Genomic DNA, 21097 nt, shown 5'->3' with positions numbered 1-21097 from the left:
TAAGTACACATTATCACAGGGTCTGTTTCCTTAGAAAAAATAATGAAGAAAATTAGAAGATTCTAGAAGGAAATTTTGATCACATGTAATTACATGTGAGTTTAAATATTTTCTTACAAAAAATTAGAACAAGAAAGCAGAAAAAAACAGATAATTCTGTAAACAACAATCCAATAAAAACAAATAAATACGTGAAAAACAATGCAGGAAAACAATATATCTATATATATATATTTTATTTTTTATACATATAGATATATTATATATTTTTTCATATACATTTAGAAATATATATATAAACAAAAATGTATAATTATGTAGCAATGTATAATATATATAAATATTTTTTATATAGACAAAAATCTCTCTCTCTTTCTTTATATATATATATATATATATATATATATATATATATATATATATATATATATATATATATATATATTTAAAATATAAAAAATGTCTTTACTGGTTGGTTGATGTTTCTGCTTAATTTCTGTGCTTCTTGTTGTCGTTACATTTTTTTGTTGTATTTTTCTAAATTATATTAGCATAGTATTTTGTGTGTATTCTTTCTTTTTTGGTACCACATGTTGTTTTTCTCATGATGAATGGGGTCCGTCGTATAAACCTGTTGCTTCTTCTTCTCTTCTGTCAGATTTCTTAAACATATATTTTTTAATTATCTTGATTTTATTTAGTTTGCAAAACATAACAAAAATAAATGAAATGAAATGCTAGTGTTGTAGTTCTCAAGAAATTCTGCCAAATAAATTCTGCAAAAATAAAACGTTAATTATCAGCATTATACATGAAACCTACCGACTGCTTGCAGCCTTTGTACAGCAGGGGGCAGTATAACACACATTGTCTGCTGACTTTGGGCCAGTTAAACATGAATGCACCATAAACACAACTCACCAGTCACATGCTGCCTGAACGCTGCGACCTCCTGTCGACACCAGAGCCTTCAGTCTGTAAGAGAGAAGAGCAGATTATAATGATGTCTTTAATAACAGTCTTCATTTGACTCGTTTATAGTCTGAAATGTTCACAGTAACAGTGAACAACCAGGAAAGAAGCTCATTGATCTTCTCTGAACACCAGTTTGTTTTCTGCAGCAGATGGTCAATAAAAGAAGAAATGTTTGGGACACTAAGAGACTTTAAAGGAAATATAATATAAAAGGTTTAAAGTTGTTGACGGAGCAGAACTGCCACCGGAGTCGGGTACAAACAATATCTCTGCAGAAGGAAGTCTATTCAATTATTCAGCGTTTTCCTGACTGAGTGTCTAAACAGGAATTCAGCGACCGTCAACTCAGAGACGAAAAAACATCACAATGTCAAATGGAAATGCATTTTATTATCCCTCGTTATCCAAAGCTGAGAGAAGACTGTTGGAAGCAGTCATTGTTAAAATAACAGTTTTGTATGCACATCTACATCTAAAAGTGTTGAAGTCTGTGTTGTTTTGATTTGAATAAGTTTAAACTTAATTACTTACAGTTTTGTCTCCAGTATAAACATCATATGAAGCTCCGTTTAATAGAATTTAATTCATTTTAAAGCAACATTTGTTCTAAAAATTTTGGATTTGGGTGCTATGAAAGGAGCTGAAAACACACATTATCTCACCTTATGAAGATGTTTCTGTGAACATATTACAGATTCAGCCAAAACAGCAATATTCTCTCTTTTGTCTCTGTTTTTGGTCTCCATCACCTAATATCTGTCTCTTTAGCTGCTAAATGATCCACTATGTTAACCATCTAGATGCTAACTTTGGTAGCATACTGTGAGTTGTGTTTCTCTGAAAATATTTGCCTGCTTCTGGGTAACAGGTTGATAAGATTAACATAAAAAAAGAGATTAAAGACACTAGAAGTCTCCGTAGAGCCGAAGTCAACTGCAGAAATGGTGATCATCTTCTGTGTTTGTCACTATGAGTCAAACCGCTCACATTACGCAAAGTAATTTGACCCCTTGTTAATATATTTTTTTTGATTATTACTGCTTTAATCAAATAAATACATCTTTTTTTTATCAGTTTTCCTTCCGAGCACCAGACTCCATTTAGAAAACCTCTCATTTTACTGCAGCAGGTTTTTCCCATTAGTGATCAAAATAATTTAGTTTGGTTTTCCAATAAATCTTAAACTGTTTCAATGAAACAACACTTTCATTTAAGCAGGATATGTTTATATGTTTTCCACTCCAACCTTTTAATCAGAAAGGTCACAGTGTGTCAATGAGTAATTACACCGAGAACTGAGAGTGACTAAATGTGAGCAATGCACATATATATTCTACATGTTTATGGATCTCACGTCAGAAGAAGTGTCAGTTCCTCAGAGATGATACATATCATGTGTAGGAAAACATTTACATAGATTCCTTTTGTAAGAAGAATCGCTGTTAACCCTCCGAACCTAAAGCAGATCCAGGGTGGTTTTTGTTCCTTTAACTTTTTCCCTATGTGGCCTCGTTTTCAGTTCAATATTAAAGTTTTTCACATCTATGGAAACAGAACAATGATGACTAGAAGTGGAGAGAACTCAAACATGTCGTTAGTGCAGAATAACACAGTTATAATTCGATAAATTATAAAAAAGTTGAATTTCTTTGATTAATTATTTTTACAAACATTTTCCAGCATCTCTGCTCTGTGTTCAGTCAAACTTTCACAGATTTTTTGTCACGTGACTGTTGGTCTCAGATGAATCAATCATGTCTTCATAGTTAATGTTTTTTACAGAATCTGGTTAAAGCAAACGGTTTATTTGTGGCAAGATTTTTAATTAGACATGTAGAATAAAATGTTTTTTATGAAATATCACACTTTTGAGCTCGGATTTGTTTGCTTTTTCTGACGGAAGCGCTCGTCACACATGGTGGGTTCAAGAACCGTCAGAGAGTTGAAAATCCAAATATAATGTCTGATTTTACATCTTATGGCTGTGATAAACTGTGTAGTTTTGGGTATTGTTTAAAGATATTATGCTTTTCAATCCAGCCAGCAGGTTTTTGGGGTTCAGAGGGTTTGTTCACATCAGAAAATGTTATCAAGAAGGCAGCTAAACAGGTCTTATATTGAAAATCTGAATATAATGTCTGTTATTACAGCTTCTAACTTTGATAAAGGGTGTATTTTCAGTGATTGTTTTAAAGAAAACATGCATTTCAATCTCGCTGGCGGGTTTTGAAGTCTCTTCTTAACTCTAATGTAGGACTCAGTAACGTGTCAAAGAGTTATTAGTTATTTTAAAGTGTGTTATATCTTCTAAATATGTGTTTACTCTCTGCTTTCTCTGATCAGTGAGTCACAGAAAGCAATAATATTTCTCACAACCAGCTGAACTATTTGGCTTCAAACAGCTCTGAAGAAGTTAAAGTCCTGATTTCACAAAACAAACACAGCTAATGTTGAAAACAACAACGCCTCAATTTTCACTTTCTCCACTGTAATTACATTTTACACGTGTTAATTCTCTGAGATAATCCATTAACAGAGATTAAAGCAGCAGAGAACATCCACTCGTGCCTCCTTTACCTCGGTTTCACCTGGAGGCTCGTCTGATCAGCAGCAGAAGGAAGAGGAAGATCAGATTGTTCATATTAGAGACTCAGAATCTAATTAGCCTCCACTCAGGAGATAAGAGCTCCGACTTCATGAGGTTTTCATCTCTGGAGAGGAAACAGCTTCCTCAGCACGAGACGCTGTTCCTGTGGGATCATTAATGACTGCAGGCCCTCAATGCATCAGGATCTGATTATTACAGGTCGTTGAAGGTGGCGGCAGAAATGTTTGGAGAGAAAAAATATTGATTTGCTTTTATTGTAACAAGCTTGTTGAATTTCAAAACAAGCTGCTTGGATTGAAAGGCATGTTTTCTTTCAACAATCCCCCAAAATACAACGTTTGTCGTAAAACATACATCATCGTTGGATCGTCAACTTTCTGATTGTCCTTGAACACATCATGCGTGACGAAGGTTTCCATCAGACAAAGCGACCAAATCAAAGCTTACAATTGTGATATTTCATGAAAAAAAAAGAATGTCTCATTTAAAATTTTTCAAGAGGAAGCATGTTATTAGAAGAAACTTCTAAAAGGTTCTTAGGTAGCCCCGCCCTAAAGCATCCCCTGCTTTATGGTCTGTTTGACTCTAAATGGAGCATCATTTACTAAATGAACATCATGCTGTATTGAAGAAGACTTGAAACTAGAGATTGAGACCATAAACTCATGTTTACAATGTTTACTGAGGGAATAAATCAAGAGAGAAGTAGAGTCATTTTCTCATAGACTTCTATACAACCAGAGGAGTCGCCCCCTGGTGGACAGGAGAGAGAATGCAGCTTTAAGACACTTAAACCGCCTGCATTTGGCCAATTAGTCACAAAAATATATTTTATTCTAACTCGATCGATGAATCACCTAGCAGGCAGGATAAAGTGTGATTTTCTTTAAGAGTCTGCAGTGAATCTGTTAAACATACAAAGATCATACGCATCACATCAGCAGATATCTTTGAAACCATATTTGTATTCGAAGCTCAAAGTAAAACTGTTCCCGAAATGCACAAGAAAGACGTTTTTTTATTCTGAAGCAGCTTCACCACAGAGAGCTCAGTGAGCAGCTCTTCTGACCACAGAGGAGACATCAGAGACTTCAGAGACGTTTCACTCGTGTGCTAGCGGCTGCTTTCTGAAGCGACCGTGTCCCACAGGTGGAGACCTACATACCATATATGTGTGTGAGAGAGAACCAGAAAGAAGGAAGAGAGAGCGAGAGGCAGCGGCTGAAGGAAGCACATCAAAAACCACGTCAACCCAACACAGGGAGAATGAAGTCAGAGACGGAGAACATAGAATAACACCTGGGTCACCATGAGCGTCATGATGATGATCAGATATCTGACTGGGAGGCTTTCACAACCATGAGAAAGAACCCAAAAAAGGAGAAGTGGGTCCTGTGATAGAAAAGGTCATTTATTTTTAGTCAGTGTGCAAGACAAGCAGAGAGTAGATGTTCACTCAAAGTATATTTAAATGTGTGTATAGAAGAAATGATAGTATGTGTTTCAACCCTAAACAACAGCTAGATGCTACGTAGCGCTACACAAGCATCAATGAATTTCATCTATGAAATATAGCGTTATGACCACAGTTAGTGTTAACTGCAAGAAGAGGAGACAATTCTTCCTGCAAAGATGGTCAAAGTTAATTTATGTACAGTACCAGTCAAAAGTTTGATTCTCATTCAACTACTTTGAAGAATGTAAAATATAAAACATATTCTGGTTTGTTGAGCATTTGTTTGTTTACCACATAATTCCATATGTGTTCCTTCATAGTTTGGATGTCTTCAATATTAATCTACAATGTAGAAAAAAAAAAAAATAAAGAAAAACCATTGAATGAGAAGGTGTGTCCAAACTTTTGACTGGTACTGTAGTAACTTAAAATATTTTAAAGATAAGATACAATTTTAAAGGTGCTGAATTCCAAATTCAGAGCATATCGGTTCTCTCAACATGGGGACGGAGGAGCAAGCGGCTAGCGGCTAGCAGCTAACAGCGCTAATGCTGTGTTATCACCAAAGGAGACACATTTTTTTCCGCTCTACAAGGTCAGATACAAAGTCAATGGAAAGACGCAAATGGACACGTAATCGCCCCGGGCAAGGCTAAAGGGACGAATGACGAATCAGAAATTGAGGAACACAATATTGTATCTGTAGGTGTTCACCCAGAGCTCTACGATACCTCATATTAGCACAGAGACCGGACCAGACTATGTGTATAAATGTATGTGGAAGAACCACAAGGTACAAAAAAGAATGACGTTTCCGTATTTGCGCCTATATGAGGTGATTTTGAGTGTTGATGCAGCAGCTACAATGTTAGCATAGCATAGCACAGAGCGATCCAAACTCCATTCAGAAAACAAGCATTTTAAAAGTTGTTTGCTTGTCGTCTTCAGGAGAGAACCAACAAAACAAGTGAGACTTTTTATAAATCAACCTCATTATGTAGTTTATTTTGGTATCCCTTTTATTCGTTTATTGCAATTAAATCCCAACAAAATCGGTTTATTTTGGATTCATACAGCTGTAGTAGACCAGCCGACATGTGGCCTGATAGATAAAGTGATGAACCCAGATAAGAGGGTGTTTATTTCCCAGGATATCTGGGACTTACACAAAGCAGCAATCGTGGTTAATTCAGCCATGAGTGAAGAAACATCTACACGGAGAGACTCAAGGTATGAACAGTCCCTCACCAGGAGTCACAGGTTTGTTAAAGGTTGTCAGCACATTGGCTGCAGAATCAATTCAAACCGCTATCAAAAGAAAATTCTTTCTGTTGACATATGTTAGTCTGTAAATAGCTCGAGACTATTCATAAGCTCGGAGGCTTAACCAAACTCCAAAAATGTTTTCCAGAAGGTACGGCATTAATTGTTGCAGGCTGTAGGCCAACTTTCAACACGTTTACAAGAAAAACGCCAACAATCACCCAGGATGTTACAGAAAAATCTACATCAACGAGACTCTTCTCGACTTCTGTAGCTCAAGTTGATGACTCAACACTTTCAGAAATATCAATATCAAGGCAGAAAGCTTTGCTTAGTAAGATGAATAAGAGTGTGAGCAAGACTTTACTTGAATCTGAGGACTTCTGGGAAAAGCTCAGTGAGTCACGATTAGATATTTGTGGCTGGCACGGCTCCTGTTACATCTGATGTGAAGCAAAACACAGCATTCCACGGTTTAGACCCTCACATGTGGTGGTAGTGGTTTCACAGTTTGCATATGCAAACAAGAGAGTCGCGCAGCATTAAATTATCCAAAACAAAAATCATACATCAGAACGGCTGAAAAAACAGAAATGTACAGTTGTGGAACAGCACAGTTAAAAATCAAGAGCTTGAACATGAAACTCCTGCTTGAAAAGTAAACAAATGTTGCTGAGCTGAAGTGTATTTATATCAAGGGAATGAGCCAAAACTCCTCCACAACACTCTGAGACTGAGAAACTAACTGTATATAAGTAATCTATCTACAGTAAGTTACTGAATCTAAATCTGCATAACTTGCCTGAATAAACAAATCAACTAAGGATCAATAGTGCAAATCATCACATTCTGTGGTTCTTAACTTTGGGAATTTTTTTGCTACTGAGTTTCCTTTAAGATTTGGTAAAAATGAAATGTGTAAAAATACAGAAAAACTACAAGGATGAGGGATTATGTGTAGTTATAATGTGATGGATTAAAGGGCTACTCAAGCTTTTTGTATTGCACTTCCATAAGGTTAGGGGCCCTGTGAGAGGCAGAGTGAAACAAGAATGGTCAAAAATCAAAGCCCAGAAATCCTGACTTTTACTTCTTAGTGGGGCTCAAGCTTCAAAGCATTGAATCCTACAATTCCCATAATTGCAAGTAAACATAGAGGGAAAAGCATGTTTCCTTTAAACAATTCGGATTTTCAACTCTCTGACGGTTCTTGAACCCACCATGTGTGACGAGCGCTTCCGTCAGAAAAAGCAAACAAATCCGAGCTCAAAAGTGTGATATTTCATAAAAAACATTTTATTCTACATGTAAAAATAATTAAAAATCTTGCCACAAATAAACCGTTTACTTTAAACAGATTCTGTAAAAAAACATTAAATTCTGAGCTCCTCAGTGAAACTATGAAGACATGATTGATTCCAACAGTCATGTGACAAAAAAATCTGTGAAACTTGAACTGAACTTCAGGCTGAACACAGAGAGGAGAGGAGAGGATGTAAAAATGTGAATATCTTAATATTTATAGCACATGGAGCTTCTTTTTTTCCAGACATTGGTAACACTTGTGGACACAAAAATGTTGGATCTATAGATTCCATTGTTTTCCAATTTTTGTTTAATAGATTATCAAAGGAATTCAACTTGCCTTTTTTTCCTTTTATTTATGATTTATGTCATTATAACTGTGTTTTTCTGCACTAAAGACATGTTTGAGTTCTCTCTACTTCTAGTCATGATTGCTCTGTTTCCATAGAGGAGCAGGACTTTTATATTGTAGTGAAAATTAAAGCTACAGAGAGATAAAAGTTCAGAGTTCATAAAAGTTCAGAGGGTTAAAGTTACTTCTTGTTCATTTTTGTTTTTACTTGTTTCTGAATCATGACTTTAAAATAACCACAACAGAAAAAAGCAGTCTGATAAAACGTGTATTCAGATTCAACCCACGTTTCCTGTTTTTGCTCTCTCTCAGGGTTTCCATGGCTGTGGGTTGATGTCTCATAAGGCGAGCCCCGAGCTGAGTCAAACACGTCGATTAGAGGCCAGCGGGGATGCGAGGAGGATCCCATGTAAACACAAGGAGACGCCTTTGGAACAAACTAATTTCAGTTTGAATCATGAAAGAGATCGAGCCGAGGCCTGAGGTCTGCTGATCAAAGCAGAGAGCGATCAGTTCGCTGCATCACTAAAGCCTCAAAGGCCAGAGAATCACCACTCCCTCCGTCTCCAAGAGGACGTTCAACCTTCAACGCTGAGCCACGTTTAATGAAGTCAACGGCATAAAATAAATCTGTCAACGGATCTCTTTTACCCTGGTTTGTGTCACTTAAAGAGCAGACATATTCAGAAAACCCACCACTAACTGTCTTCTGCTACGTTTGATTTTTACATTACTAGTTTGTAAGAAGGCCGCTGGTCAAATCCAGTTTCCCAAAGATAACACAACTTCCCCTTAAAGCCACAAATTATGGGCCAGAAACTGAAAGACCAACTGTAGTGACGAACGCACATGAAGCATCAGAACAAATGAAGTTCTCTTTAAAGGTAACTTCAACCAGTCAGTGTGAGAAACAGCAGAATATTCCTCAATATCGTTTCAAAAAGGTGGGCCAATCATAGAAACAGAATATAGGATGAACGGACATTGAACTGTTTTCTGTGGTGATTTGATTTGTACAAAAGAGTTTCTATGGTGACAACACACGGGTCGTAAAGTGTTGTCGCAGCTAGCTAGCGAGGTAGATAGTTAGCTTGTCCTTCTCCGGAGCAACAGGAAATGAGGAAGAGGGACTGTAAGACCCAGCGTTGCCGCTGACTGACAGCCCGTTGTTCGGCTTGTTTTTGTAACCAGTGTAGCATAAAAGCATGGTGGAATCAGCAAGGTAGCTAAATAGCCAGCTTACTAGCCTTCTAATTCCACCATGCTTTATTGCTCCAAATCATTTTATTATTTTTTTTACAAATACTGAGGTCATGAGCCCCAAGTCTCCCCACAGTGCTACCCCCAACCAAGACACTAACAACAAAGACAGGACATTTAAAAAAAATAATACAATTCTTTCCCCCCCAGAAATTTCTATATATTGTATTATTTTTGTGTTTAATCATTTATTTTAGTAAGTGGCCTAAAAATAGAAAAAAATGAATATATAAAGTCTAACATACACTGACATACTGGCATCATTTACCCAATATCCACCATGTGTAATTTTTAAATTGCCGAATGTCAATTTTAAATCAACAAAAAATGGATCAGCAACAATTCTAATAATGAAGCAAAAATGTCAAGAATTCACTGCTTTATAATTATCAAATTTTCACTTATTTTTAAATATTTGGGCTTTCTACAATTGATCTTTCAAAACATCTGAATACGTCAGATGGAATCTGTCGGCCATCTTGTAAACCAAACGATTAATCAACAAAAACAATTGGTCGATTTATATAGAGAAAAAGTTGCAGCCCTGCATATTTAAAGGGTTTTAAAATCCCAATATTGGCTCCATGTATTCTTTCACATTCTGTTGGTTGCCGCTCCCTTCATCCCGATAGAACTTCTGCTCTACAGCTGTTTCACTAACAAAAACTCTTACATTCTCTCCACCTGTGAGAATGCAGAACAGAGTGGGTTGAATGAATAAAAGGACTTTGTAGGAAAAAGTCCCTCAGTGATGAATTTTCCTCATCAGTAATGAAAAACAGAAAAAAAACGTCAAACTAATTAAAAGCTGTTGAGTGCTGCACTGCTTGTCCTCAGCTTCACTCGGAGGTCGTTTCCTCTCAGAGTCACGGGTCAAACTAATTAAATTTGAAGCAAATAATTTTCTGGCTGAAAAATACTTTGATGTATACTTTGACTTTTTGTCACCTCATTAACACATCCAGTCGTTCCATCTTCATCAAAGCATTCATTGTGTGAAACCCACTGGTTCTTTCTCACCCACAGAAAAGTGAAAGCAAGTTTTCCATCCGTAGAGATCCTCTGTTAACGGACTCGACTCTCTGAGAGACAGGAAGAGAAACCGAAGAGGCAGCGAGCACCACGCCCACGCAAAACTACACAACACAACACTAAACCACACAACACAACATTCAGACGTGAAGCCGATTCACGTCCTCCCAGATCCATCTTATACATATACGTTCACATTCTGCGTGTCAGTTTTCGTCATATGGATTGTGTATTTAATGAAAAATATAAATCATATTCAGAGATGTCCCCTGACATTAACGTTACCCTACTTGTGTTTAGGGTTAGGAGGTTTGCTAACCCTGGTAACCCTCAGAGCGGGATTTGTTTCGTTTCAACAGGGAGTTGATTATTCAATCAGAAATCTTTTATGTAGCAGTGGTTTGTTTCTCTCATGGAGTTCGATGACTCACTAACAAGGAAACCCCCTCCTATCAACACAAGAAATCTTGATTTTAACTTTACTTATTTGAAGCCCACTTCGTTAGTCAGTTATTTTCCACACGACTTTGTGGTTATAAACCCCAAAATGTTCCAAATTCACCTGAAAAGATAAACTGTGACTGACATTTAGTGAATCAGAGATGTGTCATAAAGGCCTTAGGAATATAAACGTCAAAAGGCCAAAGGCATTTATTTAACGGAGGTTTGAGATTCCATATCCTTCTAGCATCTAGTACCAGTAGAGTCAAGGATGGGTATTGTTAGGATTTTATCAATACTAGTACTAATAAGTACTAATAGTAGTAATAAATACTGCTTATTGGTTCGGTTCCTTATCAGTTCTCTTCTATTATATTGGGAGAAATTCGCAAAAGAATCAACATTACTTTCATATTCTTGTATGTCAACAAATAGTCTTTCTTGAGCAGCGAAACAAGAAGTTCCCAAATCTTTAAAACACATTCTCAGCTCATCAATAATCTCAGTGATTATCTCTTATTGATGACCCTGTTCTTCTGATCAGACTAACGTTACCTGCAGTGGACGAGGATGGACGGCTGATCTCCAATCAGTAGAACACTGATCATTTCTGCAGACTGATGTTCTGCTTGTTGTCCAGATGTTGAGATAAACTGCTGCTGTTTCCTCCTTAACTTGTGAGGGCTTCATTGAGTTTGAGACAACGAGAGTTTTACTGACCTAGATCCGGTTCCTGTATAGAACCGGGTTCCGAGGGGAATCCCTAGTAAAGTCTCTTCACAACAGAGCCGGTGTTTGGTAGCATTGAACACATTGTAGTACTATAATAATGTCAGCCTGTTGTGAGAGCGTACGATGCAGCAGGTTGGCGGGTGAAATGATAACGTTTGAGCCAACAAACATCTCGTCTGTCTCCTGCTTCATAGCAGCTGTCAGCCGGCTGCAGTTCATGTTAAGGAACCAGAAGGCAGTTGTCAGGGCCAGTTGTCTTTGCAGTGAGGATGGCAGCTAATTCTAGATCTGATCCGTCCTCTCATTGTCCGACACCTGCTGAACTTCAATCTGTTTCGCCTGCTCTTATAGACTCATACAACACATGTGGAAACCAGCTGCACTGACAACTCATAATATAAGAAAACTTCAGTCTGGTTCTGATCCAGTCTCAGTGTAGTCCTGATCCTCTATAGACCTCCATCAGTAACCAGACCATCAGAGAGAAGATCGTCTGTTTCTATAAAGTTATTCTTAAAGCTCGTCATCGGAGCCACCGGGTCGGATTCTGGAGAAACCAGATGAAATCATGAAGGTTCACCAGAAACTCCTTCAGACTCCAGCAGAGACCAGTCCACCGTGGACAGACCCAGATCCAGCAGAGACCAGTCCACCGTGGACAGACCCAGATCCCAGACCAGTCGTGGACAGACCCAGATCCAGCAGAGACCAGTCCACCGTGGACAGACCCAGATCCAGCAGAGACCAGTCCACCGTGGACAGACCCAGATCCGGCTTCACCGCAGCCTTCAACCTTCTTACATTATGTGCTGATTATTGATTAAACATTAGATTCAGTTTGGTCCATTTTCATAAAAACAATACAGTTTTGATTGATCTGTTTGAAGCCTTTAAACTAAACTCTTTGTGTTGCACCATCTGATCAGTTCAAACACAAACACGTGAATATACTTCACTGAGATAATTAAATTCTCTGTTTGGTCTCATGCGTTCATCAGCTGTGCAGCCTTCACACGGAGCTGAGAGGAGCCCACCCATGTGGAAGAGGAAGCAACGCCGGCCACTCGAGGGAAGCCTCGTTCAGCTGAGCCTTCGACCCGTCACTGTGGGAAATCCCACGGCTCCACGCATAGTCACACTTCCTGTTTACAAAGAACAGCAAACGCAACGACCACACACACACACACACACACACACACACACACACACACACACACACACACACACACACACACACTGTGGAGGCTTGAGCACATGAAAAGCCGCCTGCACATGTGAACAGAAACATATTTGTGAAGCAGTTCACCACAGAGTCAATCTCCACAGTCTCACTGTGTTTTCTGATGCAGTGCTTCTAAAACAGTTTGACACATCACAAGAGCTGCATGTGTGCATGAGTTTAATCATACAGAGGTTTTACCCTCTCTGATTATTTAATTCTATAAATTTTTTATGCCCGAAGAGGTTTAACTGCCCAGTATTTCACAAGAAAAAAAAAGATTAGATGTTTGAAAATCTTAACATGTTAAACCCTCTGAACCACAAAACCAGTTGGCAGGATAAAAAACGGTCGTTTTCTTTAAGCAATCACCAAAACTACACCGTTAAAAAAATCATTATCGTCAGATTTTCAACGGTCCTTGAACACATCATGTGTCAAAAACCACAACCGATACAAAGCTTACATTTTTGATATTTCAACACAAACATTTTATTCTACATGTCTCATTTAAAATCTCGCCTCAAATAAACCGTTTCCTTTAAACAGATTCTGTAAAAAACATTAAATTCTGAGCTCCTCAGTGAAACTATGAAGACATGATTGATTCATCTGAGACCAACAGTCATGTGACAACAAATCTGAGAAACTTTGACTGAACTTCAGGCTGCTGAACACAGAGAGGAGAGGAGAGGAGAGGAGAGGATGTGAATAGTTAAATATATAAAACAAGTTCAGCCTCAATCATTTTTTTATAACTTTAACACTTGTGGACACTTGGAAACATGTATACGTAGATTCCATTTTTTCAAATTTTTGTAAAATAAATGATCAAATAAATTCTTTTTTTCCTTTTTTATGATTCATGTCATTATAACTGTTATTCTGCACTAAAGACATGTTTGAGTTCTCTCTACTTCTAGTCATGATTGTTCTGTTTCCAGAGAAGAGCAGGACTTTTATACTGAAGTAAAAATGTGACAGAAGCAAAATATATAACTGCCGTTCAGAGGGTTAAACGGTTGCTTGTTTCCAACCACTACTGACAAACAACCAAAAAAAACTTGTCAGAGGAAATAAAACTAGTGTCAAGAATCTATGTCACTTTTCATGTGAAAATCTGTAAATTGTGCTTGATCAAAACCAGAAAATGTAACTTTGTGACCTAAAATCTATTAATATAATTCAACTTGAACCCAAAAACTGAGCTAAAAATGAACGAGATGACGAATTTGTGCTCATTTCATGAAAACACTTTCTGTTGTGTTTAACTGAGTCAGGGTTTTGACAAGTCAGAAGTCTTTACACCCAAGTCCCAAGTCAAGACTGACATTGTCTTGTCTGAATGCCAAGTTTAGTCTCAAGTCCTAAATCAAGACTGACAAATCCCAAGTCTTGTCTCAATCCCAAGTACTGTCTTTTTTCTTTCTTGCTGATCAGACTAGTGACTCGTGAAAACCGTGATACGATGTGAGTTTAGTGATGTGTTGCAGCTCTAATAAAGATCAACGGTCAGAACGGTTAACTGGATTCAACTCTTCAAAGACAAAGTGATTTGAAATATGTTTAACAAGAAGAAGAGATGTGTGGTTCCTTCCAAAGCTGCTCTCAGACTTCTGTTTCTGTTCTGAGCCAGCATTGTGATGTTTGAGGCCGACGGGATACAAACTTCCGTCACCATAACAGAGCCGATAATCTTTGTTTTCCTGTGTGACTGTTCATTGTTCCACGCAGACAAAAGAACCCACAAACAAACCCTTCAGCTCAGACGGGTTACTGAAGATCAGCACCAAACCTCATGGAGGTATTTATGGGTTTAAGCTGCTGTTGGATTATGTTTTGTGCCACAATTTTGGACAATTAACTTGATTTAATAGAATGTTTTTTATGAATATTGTTATAAACCTAAAGCAAACAGCTCATTAACTAAAGATAAGACTTGCTCATCACTTTTAAACAATTTATTAATTTGCCTATTTATTTCACGACAACATATTTATTTAATATTGACCACTGTCTGGCTCCATACAAGTACATCACCAAGTCACCACTAACAAGTCCCAAATCAAGTCCCAAGACAAGACTTAGAAGTTTCAAGTCAAGACTGACAAGTCCCAAGTCTAGTCTCAAGTCCTAAGTCAAGACTAACAAGTCCTGATTAATGTCCCAAGTCAAGACAGGTAAGTCCAAAGACAAGCCTCAAGTCCCAAGTCAAAACTGACAAGTCCCAAGTCTAGTCTCAAGTCCCAATTTAAGACTGAAAGGTCCCAAGTGTAGTCTCAAGTTGAAAGTAAAGACTGACAGGTCTCAGGTCTAGTCTCAAGTCCGAAGTCAAGACTGAAAAGTCCCAAGTCAAGTCTAACAAGTCTCAAGTCTAGTCTCAAGTCAAGTCTGGAGCCTTGTAGACCAGCTGTTTTAACAAAATGTAAATAACTTAACTTAAAAAATAGACATTAAGGTTCGGACTCTGCAGTAGTGACACATTCTTAACAAAAACAGAACATTATTTATTGCAGGGCTCTTTAAACCATGAACTCTGTGTTTAGTCTTTCGTTTACGTCTTCAGGGAAACAAAAAGCATCTCATGTCTGCGTTGTTCGTCCTCCTAGCTCGTTAATACTAATTGGTCTTTTCTGGAGACAAAATGCAGACGCTGCAGCTGCACAAAACCCACAAAGAGTCCAATTATAAACACATATTCAGAGATAAAAGAAAGGGGCCATAATTAATTTTAAGAATAACACCAGTGTTTAACCTGCAGTGACAAGTCAAGACGGCTGCTGTGAAAATAGGCCTTAAATAATAAAACAGTCTAAATCTGGATTACAATCAGGCCAGTTAAAGGGCCAGCGTGTCGTATTTCAGGGAATCTATTAGCAGAAATGTGATATAATATTCATAACTATGATTTCATTAGTGTTAACTGACTCAATTCTTTTACCCGTTTCAATAATTTACATCCCGCAAACCGAACCAGGCTCATGTTTCCGACATAACGTCTCTCTGTTCTAGATCAGGAGCATCGTATCAACTGGAGCGCTGAACAGTCGTCGTTATCCCACGCCACATATGGAAGCACATGCATGAACTTTAATATTCTAAATGTGTTCAGTGAACGACATTAAGGTCACCGCTGAATGGAACGATATGTAAGAGGCAACGAGGAGAAAACTACATTCACAGACAAAATATCATCCCACTACAAGCTTTTATAATGTTTTTACACTAAAGTTAAAGTTATTCTCGATTATAATCAGATATGAAAGTGGAATTGGACCTTTTTTAAATCATTTAGGTGTAAAAAATATTAATAGAGGTTGAAATTAACAAATTTTTCCATCTCATTTAACATTTCTTATGTCTTAAGATATTGTCTTATCTGTGTACAAAGCGATCTCGTAACGTTTGTCAAGAAAGCCATCAACAGAAATCTAACTGCTTAAAATGTTTGAAAACTACGAGAATACGCTGAAAGGCTCCTTTTTCTCACTATACTGTTAGAAACAAAAGACACACTGTTTGTTGCATATAATACCATATATGAATGTAAATCAAATGAATTAATCGGCATACGGTAAACAGAAGCCGTGAGGTGACCACTTCTACTTGTCGTGTGTTTCATTAGCATCACTCTCGCTGTTTCTAGACGTGGAATCAGATCTATTTTTAAAGCGTTCCTGTTGCTTTCCTCTAAAGACCAAATCATTGATTCCTTAAGGACACGAGGATAATTTAAAGTCATCAATACGTTGTGTACATTACTGGATTTCTTCTTCTCTGGCTCATTGCCAGTAGTAATGTCTAGAGGTTGTTCTTCCTCGACATACAGAAGCCTGGATGAATGAGGCCACGTCGTCATGGAAGGATGAGCAGCACTCGGCTTCACATGCAGCTAAAGATTAGATATCATGAAACGTTAGCGTTAGAATGCAGCCGTAGAGGAGCTGAGCTTCATCTTCATGTCAGGAAATGTTTTCTTGTTATGTGTTGTTCACAGAGATGCTAGCTCTGCTAGTCACGTACTATCTGACAGATTCTGCAGTGGGTGCAGGAATAATAATTAAAGATTATTTATTCTAAGAGGTTGGAAAATCTGTAACCAACCCTGCTCTGATTTTTTCTACATATTTCTTTATTTTTTATAAAATTTTCATTATTATTATTTTTATATTATGTATGTATTTTTCATTTATTTAACTTCTTTTCCCTTTTTTTATAATTGTTTGTGTACGTGTGTATATGTAGGAATGTATTTGTATATTTATACTGTACATATGTATAATATATGTATGTAAGTGTATATATATATATATTTAGATGTGTATTTATTATTTGCCAAATTATTATAATTTTTTTATATTTATTATATTATTTAAACATTTTTTATTTCTGTTTTTTGAATCCCCTTTTATTTATAATATGTTTTGTGTACATGTGGGAATTTATATGTATGGTTATACTGTACATACATATAATATTTATAAATATATGTATGTAAGTGCATATATATTTAGATTTTTATTTGCAAAATTATATTATTTTTATATTATTAAAAAAGATATATTCTGTTTTTTAATGCCTTATTAATAATCTTTTCTGTGTACATATGTATATGTTTGTTTGTAAATGTATGTTTTTACTATTTGCCAAATTATTATTACTAATACTATTATCATTGTTATTATTTTATTATATGCCTTGTTTTCTGAGGTCTTGTGTGAGGGACTGTTCTGTTTCGTTAAAAATGTAGAAAATAAATAAACGTTGCATTGCAGTTTTCTCATATTCATGAATATTTAGATGAACAACCAGCTTTCACTGTCTGGTTCTATGAAACGCTCAGCGATATACATCCACATCCAATCAGGCCTCTAATGAAACGTCTCATCAAATCTATTCTCCCCGATCGTTTGGATCCGGTCGTGCAGCAGGAGTACCGGAGCAGGAAGCCGGACCACGATGGAGCAGAACCCCCGTCAGGTCTCAGTGGAGTGGATGTGAGGGGCAGACGGATGGAGCTGGAGGACGACGGCTGCTGGAGACGCTCCAGGAGGCGAGTTTGGCAAAAGGTACCACGAGCACAGATGGTCATCACTGAACACACACACACACACACACACACACACACACACACACACACACACACACACACACACACACACACACACACACACACTCTGACAGGAGATGACACATAAACACAACAAACAAATGCACAGCCAGCTACACACACACACACACACACACACACACACACACACACACACACACACACACACACACACACACACACACACACACCCACACACACACAGTGGGCATGAGATTAACTGCCACATCAAATCTACTTTAGTTCCTGATCCTCTCGACCTTGTAGTGCTCTCCTTTACAAAGAGCCAAAATAAAAACAGCAACTGTGTTCACAGATTAGATGTGTGTGTGAAAGTGAAAGTGAAAGAGAGAAAGAAAGAGAAGAGAGAGAGAGAGAGAGAGAGAGAGAGAGAGAGAATAATCATTCCTCTTTTTCCAGCGTCTGTACGGATAACGGAGCTTAGTTCTAAGAGAAAAGAACAAAACTGTCTCTGGGTTTCTCTTGTTTTTTGCTGAAATGAAGCCGAGTCATCAGGCAGCTGAATGCTTTGTGACTTTGAGCTGAAAACAGTGAGACTTTTAAAGTGAAATGTGATGGAGAGCATAAAGAGTTGGTTCATGAGCAAAGGAAACAAGGCAGAGTCTGAATGGTGATGGTTTGAAGGGTGATGGATTTGGACTGCGGCTGCAGAGAGCTGCTTATTTCAAAACACAGAGACGAGTCTGAGTCATGACACAGAAACAAGTCCCAGTCAAAACCTAGAGACAAGTCCCAGTCAAAACCTAGAGACAAGTCCCAGTCAAAACACCCAAAGACTAGTCTGAGTCAAAGTCAAAAGTCCAAAGTAAAACAAGTCCCAGTCAAAAACCTAGAGACAAGTCTGAGTCAAGTCAAAGTTGTTTAGAGAAAGTCCTAGTCAAAACCTAGAGACAAGTCCGAGTCAAGACACAGAGACTAGTCTTTGGTCTTGGGCTTTTACGTTTCAAACTGTGAAATGGATTATTTCTTGTCTAGTTGTACAGAAATCCAAACAGGCTTTCAAAGGCACAGTTTCTGGAGTCTGGCTGTGTGTATTTCTACATTTCTACATATTTTCACAGTATTTAGAATGACTTTATAATAAAACTTTTAATAGTGTTTACGATAAGGGACCTTTAAGCCTGATACCGGATTCTGTGACAAACCCACACAAACAAAAGCAGTGACTTCTTTCTACTTTCACAGAGAGCAAATGTTTGGAGCTGGTTATTTATTTACCTGACGTGGGTAAATGTCAGATGTTCGTGCTTAACCTTAACGGCTGCTGGAAACATTGACTTCACCGTGAGGACACTCTAAGAAAACATTTCACCACCCACAAATCTTTAATGACTCATTTAGACAAAATGAGGTTATATTTAACTCTTGTGTGAGACGTAGTGAGATTCTGTTATTACTGAGCACAGTATTGTGGGAAGATATTTGAAACATAAGAAATGATCTTAGAGATAGTTGTCATGAATTAGCTGGAAGAGAAAAAAGGCTAAAGTGTATCCTGGAGTAACGCATTCTGCATTGAGATTCAGAGAAATCCCAGCAGGTCTGACCAAAACACTGATGTTCCATTATTATTCATGACATCATGTAGACGTTGAAGGTCATACCAGCACTGAAAAAACTGGAAAGTAGACATAGAATTCATTCATCAACGGAAAAAGTGCTACAATCTTTTACTTGTTGTAGCGACAAACAAAAATGTCTCGTTGTATATATATTTTTTTACAGTTTGTAAACGAGGATGACGTACGTAAGAAGGTAACAGAAGTACAGCAGAGTGCAATGACTTGACAAGTTATGTGAGAAAATTAACCACCAAAGATGGAGAATGAAACCTAAACAAAGTGACTCTCCAGATCTTAACGAGAGAGAATATATTAGCAAGTGTCCAAGATATGAACATGTATTTGTGGGTAAAAGCCAGAAGGAGAAACACATCATGAAGGACTTGAATACAACATGTTGTTGGATATGAACAAATATCTCAATGCCGACCTTTTAGAGGTGTTTGAAGGAATGAAAGAGGGAGGACGAGTTCACACGGTCCAACAAGTCCTCCACCTCTGGAACACTTTGATTAAAAAACAAAGTTTATCTCCTGATGTTCCACTTTTCCATATTTAGACGTGATAAACGACGTGTTACGACTACAACCCGTCCAACACAGAAGAGAATGACGTGGAATATTCATTTTAATTAGCCATTTAAACAGATAAGAAACAATATTTTATAACATTTGAAAATAAGAAGTCATTCCACAACAGCAAAGTCCTGATGCAGCTGCACTGCAGATATTACAAATGTAATTCCATTTCAAGGACTCTCAAACTCAGAGGAATCCATCTGTCGGACAAACTCCTTCAGCAAATGTTTTTGAGAGTGTGACCCGTTTTGAGAATCTCAAAATACAGACAGCTGTCAGTCCTAACAGCCTCCAGGTCCACATGAAAACCTGCTGCTGGATCAGCAACTGTAGTCCGACAGCTGACCTCAGATCTGCTGATGGAGGTTAGACTCATACATGAAGCTGGTTTACAAGTAACCTCACTAACATAACCAGAAAGTTAATGTGTATTTTGCACCCTGAGAAGGAGTTTACTTAGTTATGTTTGTTGTTTCCTTTAAAGTGACATTGAGGAACTTTAAACTGGTTCTGAATCAGTCCCAGTTTAATCCTGATCCTCTGTATGACCTCCATCAACTCAAAATAAAAGTTCCTTGTTGTAGCTTTAAATGCCAAATATAACAGTTTTCAGTCATTTTTGCAGAGCCAAAGAAGTATTATTATTAATTGTGTATTTACAGCATTGAGTAAAGTGTCATGTAAGGCTCTTGAAATCTTCTGAATCTGAATTTAGATTTTTTTTGTAAATAAAGCAAGATCACCTAAAAACCAAGATGCAGCTTCAAATAATCTAATCAAAACTGTCTCATGTAATCAGTGTGGTGGTTTTAGAGTAAATTGTTATTTATGGTTATTAACCTGTGACTGCACTTAAGCATTTTCCCCCAAAATAGCTAGTAAAACTCCTAATAATGCATCGGATTCCACCAGAATACACCCGGACAGTCTTCTCTCTGATGGTCTCGTTTACTGATGGAGGTCTATAGAGGATCAGGACTAAACTGAGACTGATTCAGAACCAGATAGAAATGTTAAGATTTCAAGATAAATAAATACTGGAAATCATCAGCTTCAAACCAAAACATGTTAGTTTCCTACTAACCTTATGAATAAGCCTTATATTGACTGCTACACTTTTATTCTGCTGATGTCGTATCTCTCCATCACTGCCCGAGGCAAAGAGCTGATATTGACACAAAGC

General features: G+C 37.5%; 1 protein-coding gene across 1 annotated transcript in view; it reads right to left on the bottom strand.

The window, feature by feature from the left end:
• The window catches only part of ubash3bb (ubiquitin associated and SH3 domain containing Bb), a 36229-nt gene that overhangs the window by 6828 nt on the left and 8304 nt on the right, over positions 1 to 21097 (bottom strand). Inside the window, 1 exon segment of the mRNA XM_054600866.1 lies at positions 922 to 975. Within this exon segment, the coding sequence (XP_054456841.1) occupies positions 922 to 975 (54 nt within the window).

This window comes from Anoplopoma fimbria, chromosome 1 (assembly GCF_027596085.1).
Source record: "Anoplopoma fimbria isolate UVic2021 breed Golden Eagle Sablefish chromosome 1, Afim_UVic_2022, whole genome shotgun sequence".
NCBI lineage: Eukaryota > Metazoa > Chordata > Actinopteri > Perciformes > Anoplopomatidae > Anoplopoma > Anoplopoma fimbria.
This window is presented reverse-complemented; position numbering and strand designations above follow the sequence as displayed.